This window comes from Diospyros lotus, chromosome 8, assembly GCF_014633365.1.
Source record: "Diospyros lotus cultivar Yz01 chromosome 8, ASM1463336v1, whole genome shotgun sequence".
Classification (NCBI taxonomy): domain Eukaryota; kingdom Viridiplantae; phylum Streptophyta; class Magnoliopsida; order Ericales; family Ebenaceae; genus Diospyros; species Diospyros lotus.
In genome coordinates, this window is record NC_068345.1 from 1161102 (window position 1) to 1183200 (window position 22099).

A 22099-nucleotide genomic window follows, 5' to 3' on the forward strand; every position below is an offset into this window, starting at 1 on the left:
TCACTGCTCAATGATTTGAACTCTTTCTTTCTCAACGGGTAAAAATAGATAACTCACTTCATCTTTCCTGTGATAAAAAAATCTGTCCATACAAGCATTACCACAAACATACACTCCATTTTTGGGTTTAATATTCGATTGTTACCATTCCGATTTGTGACAAAAAAATGCCTTCTGTGTTCTTGGGTTGGAAATCTCTCTCAGCAGGTTCCAAAAGAAAGGGTATAGCCACATAGCTTCGCTATTCCAAAGCTTGTTAAAGAGTAAATATAATTCCACAGGAGAAGATAACAGAGGCCTGTCACTTCCCCAATTTTTACACGTCAATTACACGAATAAAAATGCTATGTACATACCACCTTAGGCACACAAAATATACATGGGCATTTGTACAAGGAAGCTTTTTTACACACTCCATCTCTTTCTTAGAGACAAGACTCCAAACCCTCTTTTATCTATCAGATGAAACGTCAATGAAGCTTTTGGTTTCTGATTCGTATAACCAATCAATTGCCTCAAACAAGCCATGGATGAACCTCTAGTATTTACCATCCCTTCTAAAATTCTTGGATGGCCAAATAAGAAGTTATGATACACGCAATTGCCTCATTGGGGTGAGTATCCTTGCAAACCGAAGCGGCACGTGCGCCTTGACCAATGTCCCTTTCTCTGTGTATTCCTGCAAATGCAGGAGTATAGTGTCAAGACAAATAACAAACACTAGCCAAAGATCAAATAACTGGATTTACTGGTTATACTTTTATCCAACCAAATCAGTGAACTAGAATCAAAATTTCTATGGCTAATGATATGTTTCACCATTTGCTTCTCATTCACCTCGTCTGAGTCGTCTCATTATCTGTGTTGACATCACCGTGTTGATTGAAATATCTATCATTTAGAGATCTTTTTGTATGCCTAAAATTTTCTCTCTTTTCCAATAGACCACTGTCCTATTATGTCCCTCAAGGAAGCTGTTCATCCATTGGAAAGTGGAGTTGTCTGTCTACCATGGGGGCAACAGCTGCAGAATTGATGTGGCGCAATTCTCTGTCTACCATCCGTCAAAGTTGGGGGAAGTCTAGTGGTTTAAAATTAATATTAACTTTTAGGTCCTAGTTTGGTGGTACCTTACATTTATCTTCATGTAATTTAATGTTCAACTTCTTTCTTAAGCCGATCATACTAAGTACTTGAGTAAGTACTATTTGATCATTTTCAATTTCATTTCCTAAGTCCTTAAAAGTTTTATTTTAAGGCCCCTATCATCTTTGGGAAAATTCCAAAATACCAGATAGAAATGCTTACATAAAGATTAGCAGACCTACTCTTGAGGAGTCAAAAGTCATCTTGAACATTCTCAAATATAATTAATCAACATATGCAATTTCCTTAAGTACTTCTATTCATTATTTTTTTTTCCTTTTGCCATTTTGGCTATGTCAATCCATCCCCTTACACCACTACTGGGTGAACCTAAGGAACAATTCCTCTTGTGGATTCATTTCCTTGTCAATCTTACCTGCCCCTCTTTATATGTCTAATTTAAATATTGCCAATAAAACATGTAGTTAGACCATGGAGATTAACGGAATGAAAAATGGGAAGGAAAATAAACCAAATGCATGAAAAAAATACTTACAGTATTCTGGACCATCCCAACCTGATGGATGGAACTGAGAAGTTCCCCTTTGTTGAAAGGAATTAAAGCTTCCACCCATACCATAGAATCCTGGGGAGTAAATAAAAAATAAGACTACTTACAGAAAAAAAATTAAAAAAAAAATAAGACAAAGCTTAAGCAAACAAGAAACCATTAATATGGAATAACATTGTCCTTTAACAATAAAAAATATGCATAGTTTCTCAATGAGATCAAAAAATAAAATAAATTCAACTCGGTACCTTGAGTTTTTCCTGAACTGCATTGCAAAATTCATCTAATCCATCACCATTTAAGGCGGAGATGCACACTGTATCTCCTCTCTTCTCTGCTTCAAATTTTATTTTCAGAGGGTCATTAGCTTTATCAACCTGTCATGAACTATATGATTAACCTCATGGCTGATGTCTCTCATGCTGCTATGAATATAACCAAATTCTCAACAAAAAAAAAAGAATGGTTAAAATCAACATGAAACTTCTTACTCCAGAAAATAACTGAAGCTTGAGAAAGAGTATATATCTGGTGTAGGCAGGGCTAGAACAATTTTTCCCATTAGTTCTGAATGGAAGGGTGTAAAAATCCACTATATTATATGTCATTCTTTAAATGATTCAAGCTTGAGCCTATCAATTCATTTTCTTTACATTAATATAATAAATAAAACATATACAAAAGTATGCGTGCAGGAAAGGACAACTCAGTGCATGTCTCCAAAAATTTTCTAGTTTTACAGAAGGTCATATATATTCTGACTTGCCCTCGCGGAGGCAGGTTAATTCTGTCTTGTGGAGTTATTCCAGCTCATCATGTGGAGCAATCATACATTAGAGAGAGAGAGAGTGGAAGGGGGGGTTTGTGCAAGTAGTTTAATTGCTAAGAACCACAGAATTAATAATCATGAATAAAGAACTTGTAAACCAAAACAAATTGCCAAGAGAAGGCTAAAAAAACTTTGCAATTAGGGAAAATCAATTTATATACTTATGAGAATGGGAGAGAGAGAGATGGCTAAAACCATAATGCACCTTATCAGCGTGCATATTACATGAATGCATAGAAACATAAGAACATCAATGAGTGCTTTCATCAAACTACTTTCACAATAAAAAAGACCAGATATATCACCTTGTTCCACACCATCAACTTTGGAATTGACTCCACATCAAGTTCAGCAAGAACCTTGTTCACAGCATCTATCTGCTGCTGGGCCAGTGGGTGGCTGAATATGGAAACAAATTATATTATGAGTAATGTTTGTCAACGGAGAGAATCTGCTTCGCTAATTTAGCAAGTCATACCTAATATCCACCACATGCACCAGAAGGGATGACTCTGAAATTTCCTCCAATGTTGCTCTGAAAGCAGCAACCTGCAGCAAGATGCAGTAATAAGCAGAGAACAAAGATAATAACATGATTTCCTGAGCAATCTCTAAGTAAGTTTCTCATCTACTAGACCTCAACTTCAATTTTCAGTTTGAAAAAACAAAAGGAAGGAAAGATGCTACAAGTTCTGGATATAATAATATAATAAGAATTGGCCACTTGATGATGTAAAGTTTAATGAAACGTACTAGTGTAGTTGGTAACTTCTGAATAAATCCAACAGTATCTGTAAGAAGGAACTCCTTCCCATTCTTCATCTGGAGAAAAGCCAACATAATATATCTAAGATATGCCCATAAAACAGTTGTTATATGCACAAGAACATTCCTCAACATAAATTGGAGGTCTTCCAGAAATTCCAATTTGGAGCAAAAACTGTTACGCAAGCCACTCATAAGTCATAACAATGAGAGAAGTGACACACAAAACCAAGTCTTTTATCATTACATCTCACTGACCTGTACCCTTCTCGTAGTTGGATCAAGCGTTGCAAACAGGCGATCCTCAGCAAGAACATTAGCGCCAGTCAATCGATTTAAAAGTGTACTCTTTCCAGCATTTGTATAGCCAACCTAAAATCATAGAATATGTCACATGCTAGCTAATGTCATAATGACCAGTTCTAGACACACCCCCCCCCCCCCCCCCAAAAAAAAAATAAAAATAAATAAATAAATAAATAAATAAAAGAAGACCAAAGCAAAAGGGGGCAAAAAAAAGAAACATGTACTGCTCCAAATTCATGTATTTCCTACCAAAGACACAACTGGCACAGGAACAGAAACACGCCGGTTTCGATACTGCTTTCGATGTTTACGAACAGACTCCAGCTCTTTTTTAAGAGCACCAATCTGTAAACATTGCAACCACATGGATGATCAAACTCTAAGAATAGGCAGAATAAAGCATAAAAGCCAGGAAGAAAAGGGCAAAACAGAACAAGAATGTTCTTAATCTATAAACCTCCAATAAATACATATTTTGATCACATTTAGATGTTAAGAAGAGAAATAAATACTTTTAATGGCAAACAAATTAAGAATAGCAAGAAGATTTGTGGAAGATAACTCAGGAATCTAATCAATGACAAGAAAAAAAATCAGCTCATAAATGCTATTAAAGCACATATATAAGAATGTAAATTTATTGTAAATACAAAAAGATTATTTACAATGTAATTATATAAGCCTGAGGGAAAAAAAAAATTGTATAAATTACGGGCAGCAGACGAAACCTGCTTACTTGAGTGCGTAAAATACGCTTGTCCACTTCAATTTGTTTCTCACCCATACCTTTCACCTTGCCTCCAGCTTGCCGCTCAAGGTGAGTCCACATTCTTGTGAGTCGAGGTAATTGATACTCCATTTGTGCTAATGAAACCTAGAAAGACTTCAGTCTAGTCAGTGTAAACAGATAAGACATATTCAGAAAATATCTCAAACAAAAAAATAGATTTGCCTGTAAAGCTGCTTCATGTGTTGCTGCCCTCTGGTTGAAGATATCTAGGATGAGAGCAGTGCGATCGCAAACTCTAACATCTCCTCCAAAGGCCTTTTCAAGATTACGTAATTGCCTGAAAATCGGTATATATATGTGATGGAACGATAAAATCAACAAAATAAATGTGGCAAAATGTAGCACGAGTTAAGTATATAATTGGGGGGAGGGGGTGGTGCACCATCCATGATGACTAGACTATGCCTAACAATGATATACAATTTGCAAGGACAACAATTCCACTCAAACTACAACAATCAGATGGTTAAGAGGAAGAAGAATCTGATAGGATACCAGATGGCAAGTTCAACAGCAATCAATATCAATGGTTTTCCAATAATTTGCAGCAAGGAAAATAAGAACAATAGGGCATTCGAGAGGCCCCAACTCTCCAACAATCTCCTACAAAATTCCACACCCCTCTCTCAATCTCTTTCTCTTATTTGTACCCCATCCTACTCAGCATAATTGCCTCTGGCAGCACATGCTGGTTTGTTACAACAAACCAGCTATTTCCCCTACTATCCTCCACCCATTTTACCTTCTAGCCCCTGCCCCTTGTGCCACCTTTGGTAGGTCCAATGGACCGGGGGCCTATCATTATCCCCCCCGCTCACTTTCACCTTGTCCTCAAGGTGGAAATCTGGAAATTGTTGCTGAAGGAGGTGAACTGGTTCCCATGTTGCTTCTAAAGGGGGCAGCCCCTTCCATTGAATTAAAACCTCCATGTCTTGTAGATTACTTCCTGTTCCCAATCGAACCCCCAGAACTGCCTCGGGCTCCACCAACAGCTCCAAATCTGCACTCAGCTGGCTAGGAACTTGCACACTAGCCCTCAACGGCCCTATTGCCTCACGTAATTGGGACACGTGGAAGACGGGGTGGATGTTGCAATGGGAGGGCAGTGTTAATTTGTAAGCAACTAGTCCTACCTCCTTTTCCACTTCAAATGGACCATAAAATCGAGGCGCCAATTTCTCGTTGGAGCGACCAACCAGCGATTTTCTACGATATGGCCGTAATTTCAAATAAACCAAGTCCCCCACTTTGAAGTTTACCTCTCTTCTCTTCATGTCAGTACCTCTCTTCATTACTGATTGAGCCCTCAGCAATTGAGTCTTCAAGTCATCCAAAATCTTATCCCGTTCAACTAATTGCCGCTCCACCATGGACACCGGGTACCTCTTTCAAACCTCACCAAGGTTGGAGGTTCTCTGCCATACACCACCTGAAAAGGGGTCGTCCTTGCAGCTGTGTGGTAGGATGTGTTGTACCATAGTTCAGCCCAAGGCGGCTACATGGACCAAGATTTCGGTTGAGAGGAAGCAAAACAACGCAAATATGTTTCCAAGGTCCGATTCAGTACCTCTGTTTGCCCATCAGTTTGAGGGTGATAGGCGGTGCTTCGATGTAGTTTAGTACCTTGGAGGCGGAACAATTCCTCCCAAAATCGACTCATGAAAATTTTATCCCTATCCGATACAATGGACCTTGGGAGGCCATGTAATCTTACTATCTCCTTAACAAAATTTCTAGCCACTTCCCCTCCAGTCAATGGATGTTTCAGCCCGATAAAGTGCCCATATTTACTTAGTCGATCTACTACAACCAATATTGAATCCATTTTGCCCGACCTAGGTAACCCCTCAATAAAATCCATAGCTATACCTTCCCAAACTTGGTTAGGGATGGGGAGAGGCTGCAGCAATCCCCCAGGTGTTAAAGCTGAAAATTTGTTCTGTTGGCACGTAGCACAATTACTCACATAGTTGTGAATGTCCTTCTTCATCCCTTGCCAATAAACACTAGCCGCCACTCGCTTGTAAGTCTTCAAGAACCCTGAATGCCCCCCGAGACTGCCATCATGTCCCTCATGTAAAATCAATGGAATGAGAGATGACACTTTCAGTATGTACAACCTCCCTTTGTATAACAGCTGGCCATCCACTGAAAATTGGGTTGGGAAGCAGGATCAGTGTGTAGATCCTTGATAATTTGCTGCACCCTGACATCTGCTCCTACTTCACGGGCCAATTGATCCAGTTGGATTACTTGTGGGACTGTCAAAGCCATGAAGGCTGCTGTATGGTTGATGCGTGATAACCCATTAGCGGCCTTGTTCTCCAAACCCGGCCTATAATGAATCTCAAATTGAAACCCCATTAGTTTCACCATCCATCTCTGATATTCGGGCTTACCAACCGCTGTTCCATCAAGTATTTGAGGCTCTTTTGGTCAGTCCAAACCTCAAATTTCCTCCCCAAAAGATAATGTCTCCATTTTATGCACCGCAAAGACTATGGCCATCAATTCCTGCTCATAAACTGATTTTGTTCTCCCTAATTGATTGAAAGCTTGACTGAAATAGGCAATGGGTCGGTGATTCTGCATTAAAACAGCCCCCATGCCCTCCCCCGAAGCATCCGCCTCTACCACAAAAGGTTTATCAAAATTCGACAAAGCGAGCACGGGCAAGGAAACCATCTTCGCCTTAAGCTGTTGGAAAGCTTGCTCGGCTGCCACATCCCAATAGAAATTATTCTTCCTCAACCGTTCAGTTAAGGGCCTTGCCATCTTGCCATAGTCTTTCACAAAGCGCCGATAATACCCCGTGAGTCCCAAAAATCCTCTCAATTCCTTCATTCTTGTAGGAGTAGGCCATCGCTTGCACCTTAGCGTGATCAACTGATACACCATGTTGAGAAATGATGTGGCCTAAGTATTCAACCTCCGGCTGCCCGAACAAGCACTTTTTCCTGTTAGCGAGTAGCTGATTTTCTGCCAACACTTTTAAAACACAACGTAAGTGCTTTGTGTGTTGCTTTAAACTCTTACTATACACCAATATATCATAAAAAAAAAAACCAATACAAAGCGCCTTAAATACTCCCTGAAGATATCATTCATTAGTGATTGAAAGGTTGCGGGTGCGTTTGCCAATCCGAACGGCATAACTAGGAACTCGTAGTGGCCCTCATGTGTCCGGAAAGCCGTTTTTGGAACATCTTCCTCCTTGACCCTAATCTGATGGTAGCCAGATTTTAGATCCAGTTTGGAGAAAACCACAGCCCCGTGCAGCTCGTCCAGCAACTCCTCAATCACAGGGATAGGGAATTTGTCGGGAATGGTGACCTTGTTCAAAGGCCTGTAGTCGACACAAAACCGCCACCCTCCATCTTTCTTCTTAACCAACAACATCGGGCTAGAGAATGGACTGCAACTTGGCTGCACAATCCCAGCTCCCAACATCTCGCCCACCAATTTTTCAATCTCATTTTTTTGCGTGTAAGGATAACGGTAAGGTCTCACATGCATGGGTGCTGTTCCTGGAATCAAGTTAATAGCATGGTCTCTTTTTCTGCATGGAGGCAGCCCTTCTGGATTAGAAAATACCCCTTCAAACTCTTCCAACACTCCTTGCAACAACCTTGGGATTACCCTCTGCTTTTCTTCAAATTTTGCGGTAATGGCTCCCAACTCCAGCAACATCCCCTCCCCACTTCCCTTAAAAGCTTTCAGCATGGCCTTCAAAGACACCATGGTTTTACTTAAGCTTGGATCGCCCTGCAGTGTTACTGCCATACCCCCCACTCGAAACTTCATTGTTAAAGTTTTCCAATCCACAACCATTTTCCCAACTGCGGCTAACCACTTCATTCCTAAGATAACATCCAAGCTACCCAGCTCTAAAGGCAAAAAATCCTCCACAATTTGTAGGTTTTATAGGTGCAATTTCACCCCCTTGCAAATGCCAGCCCCTTGCATTGCCATTCCCGTCCCCATAATCACCCCATACCCGGTCGTTTCTGTTCTTGGCAGCCCCAACCGCTGCACCAACTCAGCTGCTATAAAATTATGTGTCGCCCCTCCATCAATGAGTACTACCACTGGCTACCCTTCAATGTCCCCTTGCAACTTCATGGTTTGTGGTGTTGTCAATCCCACAACTAAATTCATTGAGAGTTCAATGACCTAGCTGCCTTGCCCCCGCTTCTTCTTCCCTCCCTTCCCCTGTTTCAGCCTCGACTACTTCCTTTTCCATCTCTTCATCATAAATCATCATAACTTGTAGCTCCCGGTTCTTACACCGGTGGCCAATAGAGTATTTCTCATCGCATCAGAAACATAGACCCTTCTCTCTTTTAGATTTCCACTCAGCCTCGCTGAGTCGTTTAAAAGGAACATTGTTGCCACTCCCAACCACTGGCAGCTTGTTGCTCGCCTAGCTAACAACTCTCGAATGAGGAGCCGGGCTTCTTGATTGTATGAGAGGGGGTCGAAAAATGTTGGTTATAGAATGGGTAGAGAAACTACCCCTTGCTGGCCCAAACGTCCTACTGCAGCTGAGCATGGCTGCATTCTTATCCTCGATACATTGAGCCGTCGACATGATCCGATCCAACCCCCTTGGTTGCAGTACCCTGATCTCAGCCCATATTTCCGGCTTAAGGCCATTAATGAAATGGCCTTCCAGGAATGCCTCAGAGACTTCCGACACTGGCACAGCCAAAGTCTCGAACAGTAACCGGTAATCCTTGACAGTCCCTTCTTGTCGGAGAGCCAAGAACCTCTCCTCTAGTGACCCCTCTTGGGTTGGGCGGAATCGGTTGAGGATACCTTGCTTGAGCCCCTCCCAGCTGCGAATTCCCCTGCGCCTAGACTCCCACCGGAACCACGCGAGGGCCCCTGCCTCGAAGCACAACGCAGCGGACTCGATCTTCTCATCATCGGACAGTTGGTTGACCGTGAAATACCTCTCAGCCCGAAAAATCCAGTCATCCGGATTGTCTCCCTCAAAGGTCAGCATCTCCAACCGCCGACCTCTCCAGTCTTGCCTCCATCCGGCACTTGTGCCCCCCTCCATTCTTCGGTTCATGCCGACTCCAGGGGTCACTTCAGAATCTGGGGTAAACTCCGTTGGCCATTCGCCCCCATGGGTCTTCGCTTTCCTCTCCCGTTCCTGTTCATCCCATCTTGTTCGCATGATGGCAAACTGTTCGAGCATCTCCGCGACATTCCAGTCTATGGCTTGAATCTCTCCCCTCATCGTATCGACCTTCTCCTCCAGGTCCCCTACTCTCTCGCTCAAGTTTACCATGGTGATCGGCAACTGCTCTGATACCAAATTGATAGGAGGATACCAGATGGCAAGTTCAACAGCAATCAATATCAATGGTTTTTCAATAATTTGCAGCAAGGAAAATAAGAACAATAGGGCATTTGAGAGGCCCCAACTCTCCAACAATCTCCTACAAAATTCCACACCCCGCTCTTACTCTCTTTCTCTTATTTATACCCCATCCTACTCAGCATAACTGCCTCTGGCAGCACATGCTGGTATGTTACAACAAACCAGCTATTTCCCCTACTATCCTCCACCCATTTTACCTTCTAGCCCCTACCCCTTGTGCCGCCTTTGGTAGGTCCAATGGACCGGGGGCCTATTAGAATCCTAAGATAACACAAGAAGTAGAAGACAGTGATTTAGTAGATGGTGTACAGCACTGAAGCCAAAAAAAACTGCGTGCAAATGATGGAAAATGAAGGGCTGAGGTCAATCAACACCCTTCTAAAACTTATAGTTGGTTATGAGTTGGCACAAAAACCTGCCAAAGCCAAGAAGAAAGCAAGCCAATTGAGAGAGAGAGAGGCAATGGAGAGCTAGAGTTGGAGCAACAACAAATTTGGATGTGTTTTCTTCCACTGAAAAAAGCCCAAACTCCATATTTACAATGGAGAAGAGCAGACATCAAACAAACATGATTATAGGTAGTGAACTGAAATCCCATTAGTGGAATGACCCCACATAGGTAGCAGAAGAGTAACACTCTTAATGGCAGAAGCGGTGCCTGTAATTGTGGAGAGATACCCATAGCTGATGGAAATCATCAATTCGTAAACCAAGGTGCACATGGGGTATATGGGTTGCTCTTTGTATGAAATAGTCAAGGTAAAGATACTCTAAGAGTGATTGATATCTTAACAAGGCCTTTTAACTCTATCCTCCATTCTACAAAGCCTTGAAGGTCCATACAGAGGAGTTCCTAAGCTAGGAGTTCAGGCTGTCAGAACATTAGATCTTGGAGTTATTGGAGTCGCTGAAAAATAGGAGAGCTAATAAGGGCACTCCTAAATGCATATAGGATCAGAAAAAAGGGAGAAAAAACAAGAGCAGCATAAAAAGTGGCATATAGAGCATAAAGACATATAGCATTAGTCCTGTGGAGTGGCCCATGGAGCTGCACATGGAGATTATATTCAATGGTGGTGATTCACAAGGAGTTTAGGTAAAGAATTTATGTGGCCCAACTGAATGTGTTGTAAGCTTCTCCGTGGAGAGTGGGGAATGCTCAAGGGGATAAAGTCTTTACAAGCATACTAAGTGTAACATCCCGCTCGAGCGATAGAAAGGATCGGAACAACTTATCCCGATGGGCCTACACGAACTTCCCAGGGGGATCACCCATCCCTGGATTACCCCAGGTCAAGCACGCTTAACTTGGGAGTTCTTTGCCAACATTCAGCCCAAAAGGTATCCAGTTGGTGTTGTTTCCTTTCTTACACTATTCTCGATATATACTAATCTCTCTGGGCTCTCGGGGTATTACATTCTCCCCCCCTTAAGAACATGACGTCCTCGTCATGCGACCTTACAACTGGTCCCAGCTCTCCCCCGTCCAGTGTCCCCGGTCCAGTACCCCCAGCCTTGGGCTAGTAAATGGTCCCCAGTCCAGTACCCCAGCCTTTGGCTAGTACACGGTCCCAACACACGGCCCGGGTCGGCTGTGATACCACCTGTAACATCCCGCTCGAGCGATAGGAAGGACCGGAACAACTTATCCCGATAGGCCTACACGAACTTTCTAGGGGGGTCACCTATCCCTGGATTACCCCAGGTCAAGCACGCTTAATTAGGGAGTTCTTTGCCAACATTCAGCCCAAAAAGTATTTAGCTGGTGTTGTTTCCTTTCTTACACTATCCTCGATATATACTAATCTCTCTGGGCTCTCGGGGTATTACACTAAGACTCGATGAGTGCCCAAACTTGGCATGAAGGAATACTACCATTGACAAATGAGCTTTTGAATGAAGATCGTCACAGAGATATGCACAATCCTTCAACGGCTTAAGGAGATATAATCAATCCTTAGAGGGAGTGGCAATGAAGCCACTCACATGCCCTACACAGAGCCACATTGATGGAAGTTGATAGCCTGGAGTGATACAAGGACTCAACATAACTTGCAACCATTGAGTAACTACTATATGAGGTTTTATTTAGGAGTCAAGACAAGAAGAACCTTCCACCAGAAAAGGCTACAATAGCCAAAAGTACACAAATTCAACCGCATCACCCCTTTACTTTTCATCTCCAAAGAAAAAGAAAACTTCATTCCCATGGTTAGAGATCCCAAAAATAGATGAATGAACCAACAAATTAGTGCTATATTAAGAATCAAGCTTATAACTAACAAGATATCAAATTGAATTGCAATTGCATTTGGAATTTTGCATGAACTAACCCTGGTGAAAGCTCATCATCAAATATTACAGTCTCGACCACAAATGCATGAATTGCAGTCTTGATTTCTGCAACCTTCCCAGATCCAATATATGTCCTCGGGTTTGGAGTAGAAAGTCTGCACCATATGAAAATGAGTAGTCAATGTAATTGAATTAACAATAAGATGTGATTTAGACCTAATTGAAAACCCAGACAGCTAGAAGAATCCAAGTGTATAAAATTTGTATTAGTCTTACAACTATTGCACCCATTGAAGAAGATTATAAATAGAACAACATAATTTCTTTTGCAAGTACAAACAAAAAAATCTATATAGCCTTTTATTTAGTCAAAGCTAACCTTGCCATATACTTCCATAAAGCACGAGCATGGAAGTACAAAAACTTCATTGTGGGTGTCATACCCATGTTGAAAATGTAATGAATACAAATACTCTTTGCACCCCCTAGGATACATGTTTGATATGTCAAATGGCATGCCCTCACTTTTGTTATTACTTTCAGCATCATACTTTCGACCTTTCCAAACAAGTGATGGACACTTGAGTCCATGTGTTGGGCGTGCAAATGAGGTGCCTAGAGAAAGATGGACTTTTTAATAGAATTATGTAAACAAAATAAAGTTAAAATCTACATCTACAATAAACATTTGGATAAATAATAAAGAACACAAAATTAAATTTTAAATAATTAACTTTTTGTACATTGAATGATATTTATATAATCATTACTATGGGATTTAATGGTATCTCTAAATTGGACTGGTGATATTTTTCTATCCTTGAGGTTTGGCAAAAAGACAGAGACCTCCCATGCCATTAACAAATTATCGACCAGCTCCTGATTTTTAAACTCTTTCCTATCTCTTTCTCTTTCTCTCTCCTCTCTCTTACATAACTCTCTCTCCCTTCCCTATCTCTCTCCTCTGTATATTTTAATTATAGAAATTATATTTTTATTTTTTAATTACAAAAAGATACTGTAATTACAAAAAATATGACTATATATGAACTAAAATATATTTTTAAAATATAAATATAAACTTCAACTAAAAATATATATTAATATATTTACATATAATGTAAACTAGATATATTTGCTAAAACAAAAAATATAAACTACTATAAACTCAAACTAAAATATAAATTTTCTACTCAGCAGAATTTATATATATATATATATATAAATATACACACAATAAAATATAAGTATAAACTGTATATAAATATATTTAGTAAACAAAAACATAAACTATGTACAGATATATATAGATATAAATATTTGCACATATATAAACTAAACTAACATATAAACATATCTTAAAATAAAAAAATCGCAGCTGGCCACGATTGCTAGTCACCACCATTCAAACCTTGCAACCCACCCTTGATGGGGGTTAGATATGTAAAAGAGGAAGAAAAACCATGGTTCCGCTGCCATGGCCATTGGAGGAGAAAGGGTTTTGCTGAGAGAGGGGGGGAAAGGAGGGAATTTTTAGTATTTTGAAAATTTAACAGCCATTTTCTCACGCCAAGGAGGAAAGTGATACATTTATATATATTAATTGACCAAATGACAGAGACCTCCCTTGAGGATGTTGGGTGTAATTACTTTATATATATTAATTGACCAAATGAAAGTGATACATTTATATATATTAAATGACAGCCATTTTTGGGAATCCTTCAATCAACAGCAGCAATTACTAAAAAGTTTCAAATATATAAATATACAACAGCAGCAATTAATTGAAGGATTCCCAATAGAGGCTATATAGCACTCACTTCTGATGGGTAGAACCAACAACCATCAGGCCAGCAGTATCAGCCAACTGGGCCAGTTCCTTTAGCGACTCTTCAATACCAAAGCTATCCTCTATAAAACCTTTGCGTTCAACACCCACAATGTAAGCTTTCTCTTCAAAAACCTGACACATCAAGTTAAGACCGTTGCTTTCTCTTTAGGTAATACATGATAATATGCATATAGAGCAAAATGGCAATCAGCCCAGAGAATAGTCAGCAAAAACAAACAGAAAGGCATAAAGCAGAACACAAGAAATAATAATAAGTCACCCGCCAATACAGTTATATACATGTCCTAGCTGAAGACAAATACCAACTTTGCCAAAACATGGTGATGTCAAGTAAATAGATTTTGCCAAAAAAAGCACCAAAATAAGTATGCAACTCTAAAACAATAAAGAAAACACAACAAGAAACCAAGCTCCCTTGCTCTGCTGCAATGCACTACCATGATCAGACCCCCACTCCTTGACCTCACCCTAAACTGACCACATACCAGCACACAAACCCCTATTACTACTCATTTTTTTAATTTGTAAAACAACACCCTAATCTCCATCATTTTTTAAATGAACCAAGCATCTTATCCCCTCTCACTATTTAGGAATATATGTGCCCTGATCTCAAAGTTGTGCGTATGCTATCAGTGGTCCAAATTTGGGCTAAATCAAGTAATGATCCAGTCTAAATCCATTTTTACTTGGGCCAGGCAAATCTGTATCTCATGGATCTGAACTAGATTCGAATCCATGTTTTGCTTAAACTTTTTGTTGTTGTTTTGACAAGAAATGTATGTGTATATATATGTAAACACATAGATATATACATACATGTATATGTTCATATTCATAACATACATGTACACATGAATACATACAAAACAATGCCTAGTAGTAATCCAACAATCATATAAAATTGAGACATATAAAATTTAATACAAGAATAGAGTATGAGCAACAGAAAGAAGAGACATATAAAACTGGTGTTTAAATTTACAGGAAGTTGATATATAAGAACTTGGTACATATGGAGAGGTTTAACCATGATGTGAAGAGAATAAAGGATTACAACAGAAAATTTTAAAGCTAGGTCTAGGGAGTTTTCGCTCTGGCTTGTCCAATTTTATAATTTCCATTTTAATCCTTCATTCTCTTCAATCATGGTTAAACCTCTCCAAATGTACCAAGTTTTATGTACCAACTTCTAGTTAATTAATGACCAATTTTATAAGTGTCTTCTTTTTGTTACTCATACCATATTCTCGTGTTAAATTTCATGTGTCAACTTTATATGATGTGTTATTATTGAGCATTGTTTTGGTATTATATATGTAAAAGGTAATGTATAATTCTATGTATGTACATGCATAAATACATATCTATATATATATTTGTACGTTAGGGATTAACAGATCTGGATCTAGTATTAGAATTCATTGAGTCTATCTGTATCTGGACCAATCAAAATTTGATCTAATGGATCCGGGGTCAATTGGATCTGATCTGAGTCGATTTACAAATGGACTGAATCTCATGGATCTATTCCGGATCCAAACTGTTGACAAGCCTAAGTTGTATGACCTACAAAATACCAGTAACCAGTCCATGCAACCCAAACCATCAAAAGACTATCTTATCATCTTCAAAGAGGACTTTAATCTAGTATGCCTTGAGCTCTAGGAAAATTAATCATCTTTTCTCCAGGGCCAAATATATAACTTAAATGATGGGCCATAAAATATCACAATCCATGAATCTCAGAGTTTCCCAACACATATTAGCTACTTTCTCTAGGGCTCCGCATTTCCACAAACTCGATTCCCTTCCGTACACATGTTTTCCACCTTTAAAAAACCCTTCTTTATGCAAACTTCCCTTATGCTGCTTTCAATTTCCGGTGATAATTGCTGTTAAAGCTGCAAGAACACACCAGTGGCCTTCTATTTCCATTTCCATTTCTATTTCTATACACTTCCTGAAATAATCAAAAAGTTCTACCAAAATTTCTCTATGATTTGCATTGCATAATTTAATGGTTCAAAAGAAACTTAAATTGCAAAATGAGAAGAACCAAGGAAATAAAATCAGAACACCGACCTCCCTTCCGTTTCGCAGCTTGAACCTACTGTCATAGCTATCCTCCTCGTTCTCATCCACTCTCTTCTTCGGAAATCTTCTCAACGAGTTTGGAGTTCTCTCCAGTTCCACCGCATCCCCCGCAACTCCATTACCCACAACCTCCGTCTCTTCGCTGGCGTCGATGGCAGGGGCTCGCATCGAGACGGCGTCGTCTGGCCAGAGGACTCCGACTCCTTCATCTTGAAGAACTCGGGCTAGCCTCCAAGAATTCTTGTTCGAGTTTCTGCTTTGAAAAGGGGAACGGATTGGGCGATTAGGGTTAGGGCTTGGAAGCAATCGGCAAGACGACTCGGATACTGGAGGTAGTGATCGTATCGCCGAACAGAACAAGCACGCACTCATGATAGAATTCAGCTCTCTCTTCTCTTCGCCAGTGAGCTCCCTCTTGTCGTCTGCTCTGTGGCTTCCGGATGAAGCTTCAGATTTCAAACTCTATTTCTAATTTTTTTTAAATATAATGACAGGATAAACCAAATATATTCTCATACTTTTTTCTATACAGTTGAAATTTTATTTTCAACAACAATATATTAATTATTTTCATGACTTCTATTATTATTAATTTATTATTATTATTTAAAACCTTTAGTAATTATATTCTCTCTTATGCTATTTAATTTTCTCATTTTTAAATATTTAGTAAATTTTACTAACACATAAAAAAAAATTGAAAAAGGGCATCCTAGAGCACAAGATTCTATGTCTCGTGTGAGTCAAAAAACGTCTCATTTGTATACCATTATTATCTTCATAACTTATATAATTACTCTCTCAAAAACATTTTTGACAGAAATAATAATTCTTAAGAATTATAACAAAAATTATTGAATTGGATGTGCTTAAGCTTGCCTAATCCTACACAAGTAACACAAGATCCAGCTCAAGCAGCTTGAGAGTGCATCAGCTTCATATTGCTGCTGCCTTTGGAGCTGCCAGAGCCCACATTTTACACATTCACAGTGAAGCAAAACCTTCATTGAACTTATCTGCCAAAGGTGGCTGGATGGATCTAACTATACAAATTGCATTATTCAACAAAATCACAGGGATTTATCTTTACAAGTAAGCTGATCTTATTGAACATTTTGATATATCTACACTGATGCTGCAAGCTAATCTGATCCTTCTTCTTCTTCTTCCCCAGTTGTGGATTACCCTGCCAAGGCTTTTCCTCCGTTGCAGGGAGATGGTATCGGCATTGACAGAAAGAGGCGAGGCAATGCTCATTCTACAAGATCAGGTAACAGGTTTGAGTCAGGAACTGTGTGTTGTTGGTGTAACTGATCCAAGTAATGATAATCTGGTAAGCCATGGCTCATCAATGAAGCTTCTGCATAGTCCCCTCTGAACTGCATCGCACCAGAAACCGACAGTGGATTCAGTTCCCCGCGCTGAAGCCCCAGCGTACCCAACTCTGAGATGTTATTTCTGCTTTGAAAGCCTAGCCTTGTGGTGCATCCTTGCATTCCTACATCGGTGACAAGATCAGACTTTGTGTCATCAAATTGTCCCAACTCTTCTGTAGCCCCAGTTGTCATGCTTTCTGGCAACTCTTCTGGAATGTCCCGAGATGGTGAAGGCTTATTGTCTCTTGCTGCTTTGGATTCGGGTTCTGGTGATGATTTAGAGTCTATCTCGCCAAACTCTTCTTTGTAGATGTCCTCAATCATAGGCTTCCAAAGGCGAACCCGTGCATTTATAAACCAGTTTGCAACCTAATTGAAACATGAGAACAATAGGCATGCAAGGAATGGTGAGGACACTTACACAGGCATCGACTAGCTAGGTCATTGACAACAAGATAACCATAGTTCAATAGTCCAGACATATGCTCTGTCTGTCTCTACCTGGCTTCTGGATAACCCTGTCTGCCTCGCCAGCATGATTTTCTCCGAGTCTTTTGGGTAACTGATGAAACAGCAAGACCATAGATAGAGTTAACAAGAAGAAACTCTCCAAATGGAAAATGCAAATAAGGAAAAGCACATCAAGGGCCTACGGGTGAAGAAAATGCTCAAACAGCCAAGCGCGAAGAATTGTAACCGAGCTTTCAGGCAACCCTCTTTGTGGCCTCCATGAATGTGGCATCAAACCAAACTGTTCAAGGGATCTTTGTTGTCTTAGCTGCTGATCGACATAGCGAAGACGTGGTAATCCTCCTTGACCAGCAGATGTGGTGTCCCCCCCTAATCTTTTGCGAATTTCTCGAATCTGGTTATTGATTGCATCACGCAAGCAGCGAAAGTGTCTAGAAATTGTTTTGAGGGCGAGAGCTGTATAAGGTTTGGCAGCCCCGTGCCCGGCTACCATTTCAAAAGATGACACCACAATCTGCATCTGATGATAATATTGTCTATATCTTCTATCTAACTGCAACAAGAACATGATTGAAGGAAATCTTTGGAATCAATTGTATTAACATCTACAATGGTATCTTAATCAATGTTTAGAGAAATTGATAGTGAAGAAATAACAAAATCAAAGTTTTCTGCCAATCCAATATTGCACTAGATTTAGTCTAATATCTATCTTCGAATACTAATCTACTTCTCGAGTATTCCAGCAAAAGGACAGATTATCTTCTGATGGGTAATTGGACTTCAAAAACACACTTACAAGAGATCAGACCACCATACACAAAGAAAACAACACCCAGCTTCTAACATCTTTAGAGTCTAAACAGTTCGCTTGCTCCCGAATCCCCATCCTTATTATCACCTTGGCCATCAAACTGAAGAGGACTTCAGCATTTCAAACCTCCAATGGCATTGCCAAAAACAAAAAAAAAACCCAAGTGAAAAAAGAAAGAAGTAAAAGCCTTATCCAAGAGCCAAGGCCCAGAGGAGTCACCTCAAAGATTGTGATAGGTAATAAAATTCAAGAGGTCAACATTTCAGACCAAGGCTGTACCTCCCTTTTAGTTAGCATAGCTATTTCTCGTTAAAATCTTAGAGAAGGCAACCACTTATTGCCTTTAAAATGAGGAACTCGCTCCAAATGCTTCGAGGTATGAATTTTATGCAGTTCATGCATAGCTGAAGCTAAACTACCGAAGAAATAAAGAAACAAATCTAAACTGAAGACAGTAATCATAATTACAGCGAGCAGAACCAGGAAACATATTACCTCATCCAACATGGACAAAAGTTTTGTTGATTTGTTCTGTAAATTCTCTTGTTCTGATATTGAAAGTTCAGAAGAGCAGTTTGCAGTAGACTCATTGGCGTCAAAAGGATTTCCCTGCTTATCCACGTCCCTTTCCACCGAACCACTAAGACCAGACTTCATGTAATTACTGTTCTTGCCTGTCTCATACTTCTCTAGAGCTTTTCGAACATTGACCACTTCATCAAGTAATTGTTGTGCTGCCTTCAGATATTTAGAGTTATAAACTAAGCTCAAATGAACCGATGGTTCATATGGATGTGAACTAGAATTCATTTCGCCAGTGCTCATTGAGTAGTAAGGGTTGTTCAAAGCCCCCGCTTTGGCCATATTAGGGGTAGCTCCGGGTAAACTATAGGAGAAGTACTCGGCATTTCTTGATTCTTTACTTTGAGAACCATCCTCTGTTTGAATATGGGTACTCAACGAACGAGAGGTACCTGGTTCAGTATATTGACACTGAAATGAGGACACATCAAAAGAAGAAGGCAGCCGAGTTCCAAGGCTAAGAGATAATCCTTGACATGTCAAATTTCCTTCACCATCTACAACATTGACAGCATTGTCAACCGAAACACTTGTTGTGATATTTAGCTGACTATGGTTTGGTTCCAAATTAACGAGGTCACCAGTAGGGGGAATGAATTCCATCTCGTCTCTGGCTCCAACAGATGAAACTTGAGAAAATTCATGAACAGATAGAGAACTCCCAGAGAGGAGATCCGTGTAGGATGCAGCAGACGCTTGACTAATATGCATCGCACTATCATGAAGATGAGAAGGTTCGGGAGAAGGAGCAGCCTTCTGGTCCCATAGATATGAGGCTGGCATGACATCTCTTTGGTTGCTTAAACTTGGGTAATAAGTAGCCATCTCTTATTGCTCTGCTCAGGATCTGCAAGCAAGTAGAAGAGGCATCAATGAATAACCATCACCCTGTCCTTGAAGCTAGAATGACGCTTTTTGAAGCCGATGAAAAGAAAAACGAAAGAAAGAGCAGAAAAATGTAGTTTTCCCTAGAAAGTTGCAACCCTGTAAAATTTCATTAAAAGAAGAAAAGGTAGGTTCTAACGTGTATACTAACAACAAAACCTTCGTACAATGTTTATATTGTTTCTAAGGTCTTCAAAGAACACAGAATCATGATAAGGTTTGGGCAAAATTTGTTGAGTATTCCACCCTAGAAAACACCAAGAAAATGGTCCTCAGGTTTCATCAAGCAAAAACAAACTTCGAAAATATCAAAAAACTCAGCTGAAAATGGTCTCAAGGAGCATAGAGAAGCAAGCTAAATACCAACAAAAAATGTTATGCTAAGCGCTGAAACCTACAATCTCCAACCAGAAACTCTATCCAAGTCAACAATGGCCAGAAATATTCATGAATCATAAAACCAGACCACATTTAGAAGATGAACTTATAAAGGAAAGGACCCAGAAAATTAACCAAATCCCATGATTGGGAAAGAGGATTTAGTCTTCGGAATTCGATTGTTGTTTATAATCATTATCGGTGGCAACATGAAATTCGAACATTTAGACTTAAAACCCACATCAGAAACTCTACAGGTATGAAAACTTTTACCAAGATTCATCCATATCATGGCAAATCAAGGAAAGAAAAAGGGGAAAGGGAGGAAAAGGGAAAAGATCATAGGGAGAATTACCTGAAAAGACCCACAAAAGAATGGGATGCCCTCCACTGGGGAGCAAAGAAGAGAGGGGCAGAGACAAAGGACTTACTCCAAAGAGATCCTAATGCCAACAACAACCTGCCTATCATTGAACAGAGACAAGAACTAATAAGAAAAAAAAAATTCCTTAGTTTAATAGAGAGGAGGAGGAGTTAACTACCACCTTGTATTCTCCAGTAATTTAATTGCAAATCAACGTCAATCATTCCAACTTTCAACACGTGGGGACAAGAGAAGAAAGCCCAAATCAATCCCTGGAAAGTTCTTTCAAGAACCCAAAAACTCTCTCTCTCTCTCTCTCTCTCTCTCTCTCTCTGTGAGAGGGGTTGTTGGTTACCTTGCTCTTGTTGTTTGCTTGAGGCTTGGGGCTTCAAAGGCTAACCACCAGTTGGTGGACACCTAAACCCGCGGCTTAAGCCTCCATTTAACGCATAGTTGTGGTTGTAACATACACCAAAAGCTCTCCCTCTCTCTCTAACCGCAGTTTCAGAGCTCGATGTTTGCTTCTGTTTGATTTCTTCTGTATTTTGGGGAGTTGGTAAAGAGTTAGTCAAGTGACAAACTTACACGTTTCAGACGTGTTCTTTTGTTTTTTTACGCGGAGAAACCTATGCCCATTGGCGGCTGTCAACGGTATCCAACCACATATATTTGCATATATATATATATGTGTGTGTGTGTGTATATGTATTGCATTCTGGGTAAAAGATAAGCGATAGACATGAACTGATCCTCATCCTCCTATTGTAATGAGTCAACAATGCTAATTTAGTCAATCATCACACAGGAGACTTCAAGAGATTGAGTAGATTTTTGGCAAAGTTTTTATCACAATATCGTTAATCTTTTCATTTGGAAAACTCAATTGATAATATCAACAAATTATATAAATTTTGAAAAAGCATTGGATGCTCATGGATTCTAATTTGAAATTTTAAGTTCTCCTGGGTTCATTAACTACCTCAAAGCTGGTTGCACTAAAATAAAAATGAGAAATGAGTATCAAAAAATTATATTTTTTTAAAATAAAAAATAAAGAAAATGTGTAAATAAAAAAATATAAAGATTTTTTGTAAATATAATTTTTAATATAAAAATTATAAAAAATAATTATTTAATTTAAAAATAAACATAAATTTTATAATGTATTCAAATAAATTTTGAAAAAAAATTAAAAATAAAAGTCCATCTCTAGCCTTTTATAGGTGAAAATGCGTCTTTGATA

General features: G+C 39.6%; 2 protein-coding genes across 4 annotated transcripts; both read right to left on the reverse strand.

Moving 5' to 3' along the window:
- Window positions 1-208: 208 nt before the first annotated feature.
- Window positions 209-16457, reverse strand: LOC127808742 (uncharacterized). Its single transcript, XM_052347325.1, has 13 exons — window positions 15975-16457; window positions 13858-14000; window positions 12073-12189; window positions 4510-4624; window positions 4294-4431; window positions 3807-3902; window positions 3510-3623; window positions 3240-3308; window positions 2965-3035; window positions 2792-2885; window positions 1906-2034; window positions 1643-1732; window positions 209-679 (listed from the first exon to the last, which is right to left on the reverse strand). The coding sequence occupies exons 1-13, from the start codon at window positions 16356-16358 to the stop codon at window positions 587-589; spliced, it is 1653 nt and encodes a 550-aa protein (XP_052203285.1). The 5' UTR covers window positions 16359-16457; the 3' UTR covers window positions 209-586.
- Window positions 16458-17022: 565 nt separating this feature from the next.
- Window positions 17023-21473, reverse strand: LOC127808879 (BEL1-like homeodomain protein 7). Of its 3 annotated transcripts, none has more exons than XM_052347572.1 (6): window positions 21038-21473; window positions 20848-20935; window positions 19143-20076; window positions 18016-18386; window positions 17864-17924; window positions 17023-17731 (listed from the first exon to the last, which is right to left on the reverse strand). In XM_052347572.1, exons 3-6 carry the CDS (start codon window positions 20052-20054, stop codon window positions 17240-17242), a joined length of 1836 nt encoding a protein of 611 aa, XP_052203532.1. In that variant the 5' UTR covers window positions 20055-20076; window positions 20848-20935; window positions 21038-21473; the 3' UTR covers window positions 17023-17239. The 3 variants fall into 3 exon arrangements, with proteins under 3 accessions (XP_052203532.1, XP_052203531.1, XP_052203529.1); XM_052347571.1 differs by having other exon boundaries at window positions 20848-20952; XM_052347569.1 differs by having other exon boundaries at window positions 20848-20956.
- Between the last annotated feature and the right edge of the window lie 626 nt (window positions 21474-22099).

Coding starts and splice junctions, on each gene's coding strand:
- LOC127808879 (XM_052347572.1), bottom strand. CDS start 20,054: ATGGCTACTTATTACCCAAGTTTAAGCAACCAAAGAGATGTCATGCCA. Junction 17,925..18,015: donor TTTGAGCATTTTCTTCACCC/GTAGGCCCTTGA, acceptor CTGTTTCATCAG/TTACCCAAAAGACTCGGAGA. Junction 17,732..17,863: donor CAGGGTTATCCAGAAGCCAG/GTAGAGACAGAC, acceptor TGTTTCAATTAG/GTTGCAAACTGGTTTATAAA.
- LOC127808742 (XM_052347325.1), bottom strand. CDS start 16,358: ATGAGTGCGTGCTTGTTCTGTTCGGCGATACGATCACTACCTCCAGTA. Junction 12,190..13,857: donor GTTGGTTCTACCCATCAGAA/GTGAGTGCTATA, acceptor CATATGGTGCAG/ACTTTCTACTCCAAACCCGA. Junction 1,733..1,905: donor CAGTTCAGGAAAAACTCAAG/GTACCGAGTTGA, acceptor TTTACTCCCCAG/GATTCTATGGTATGGGTGGA.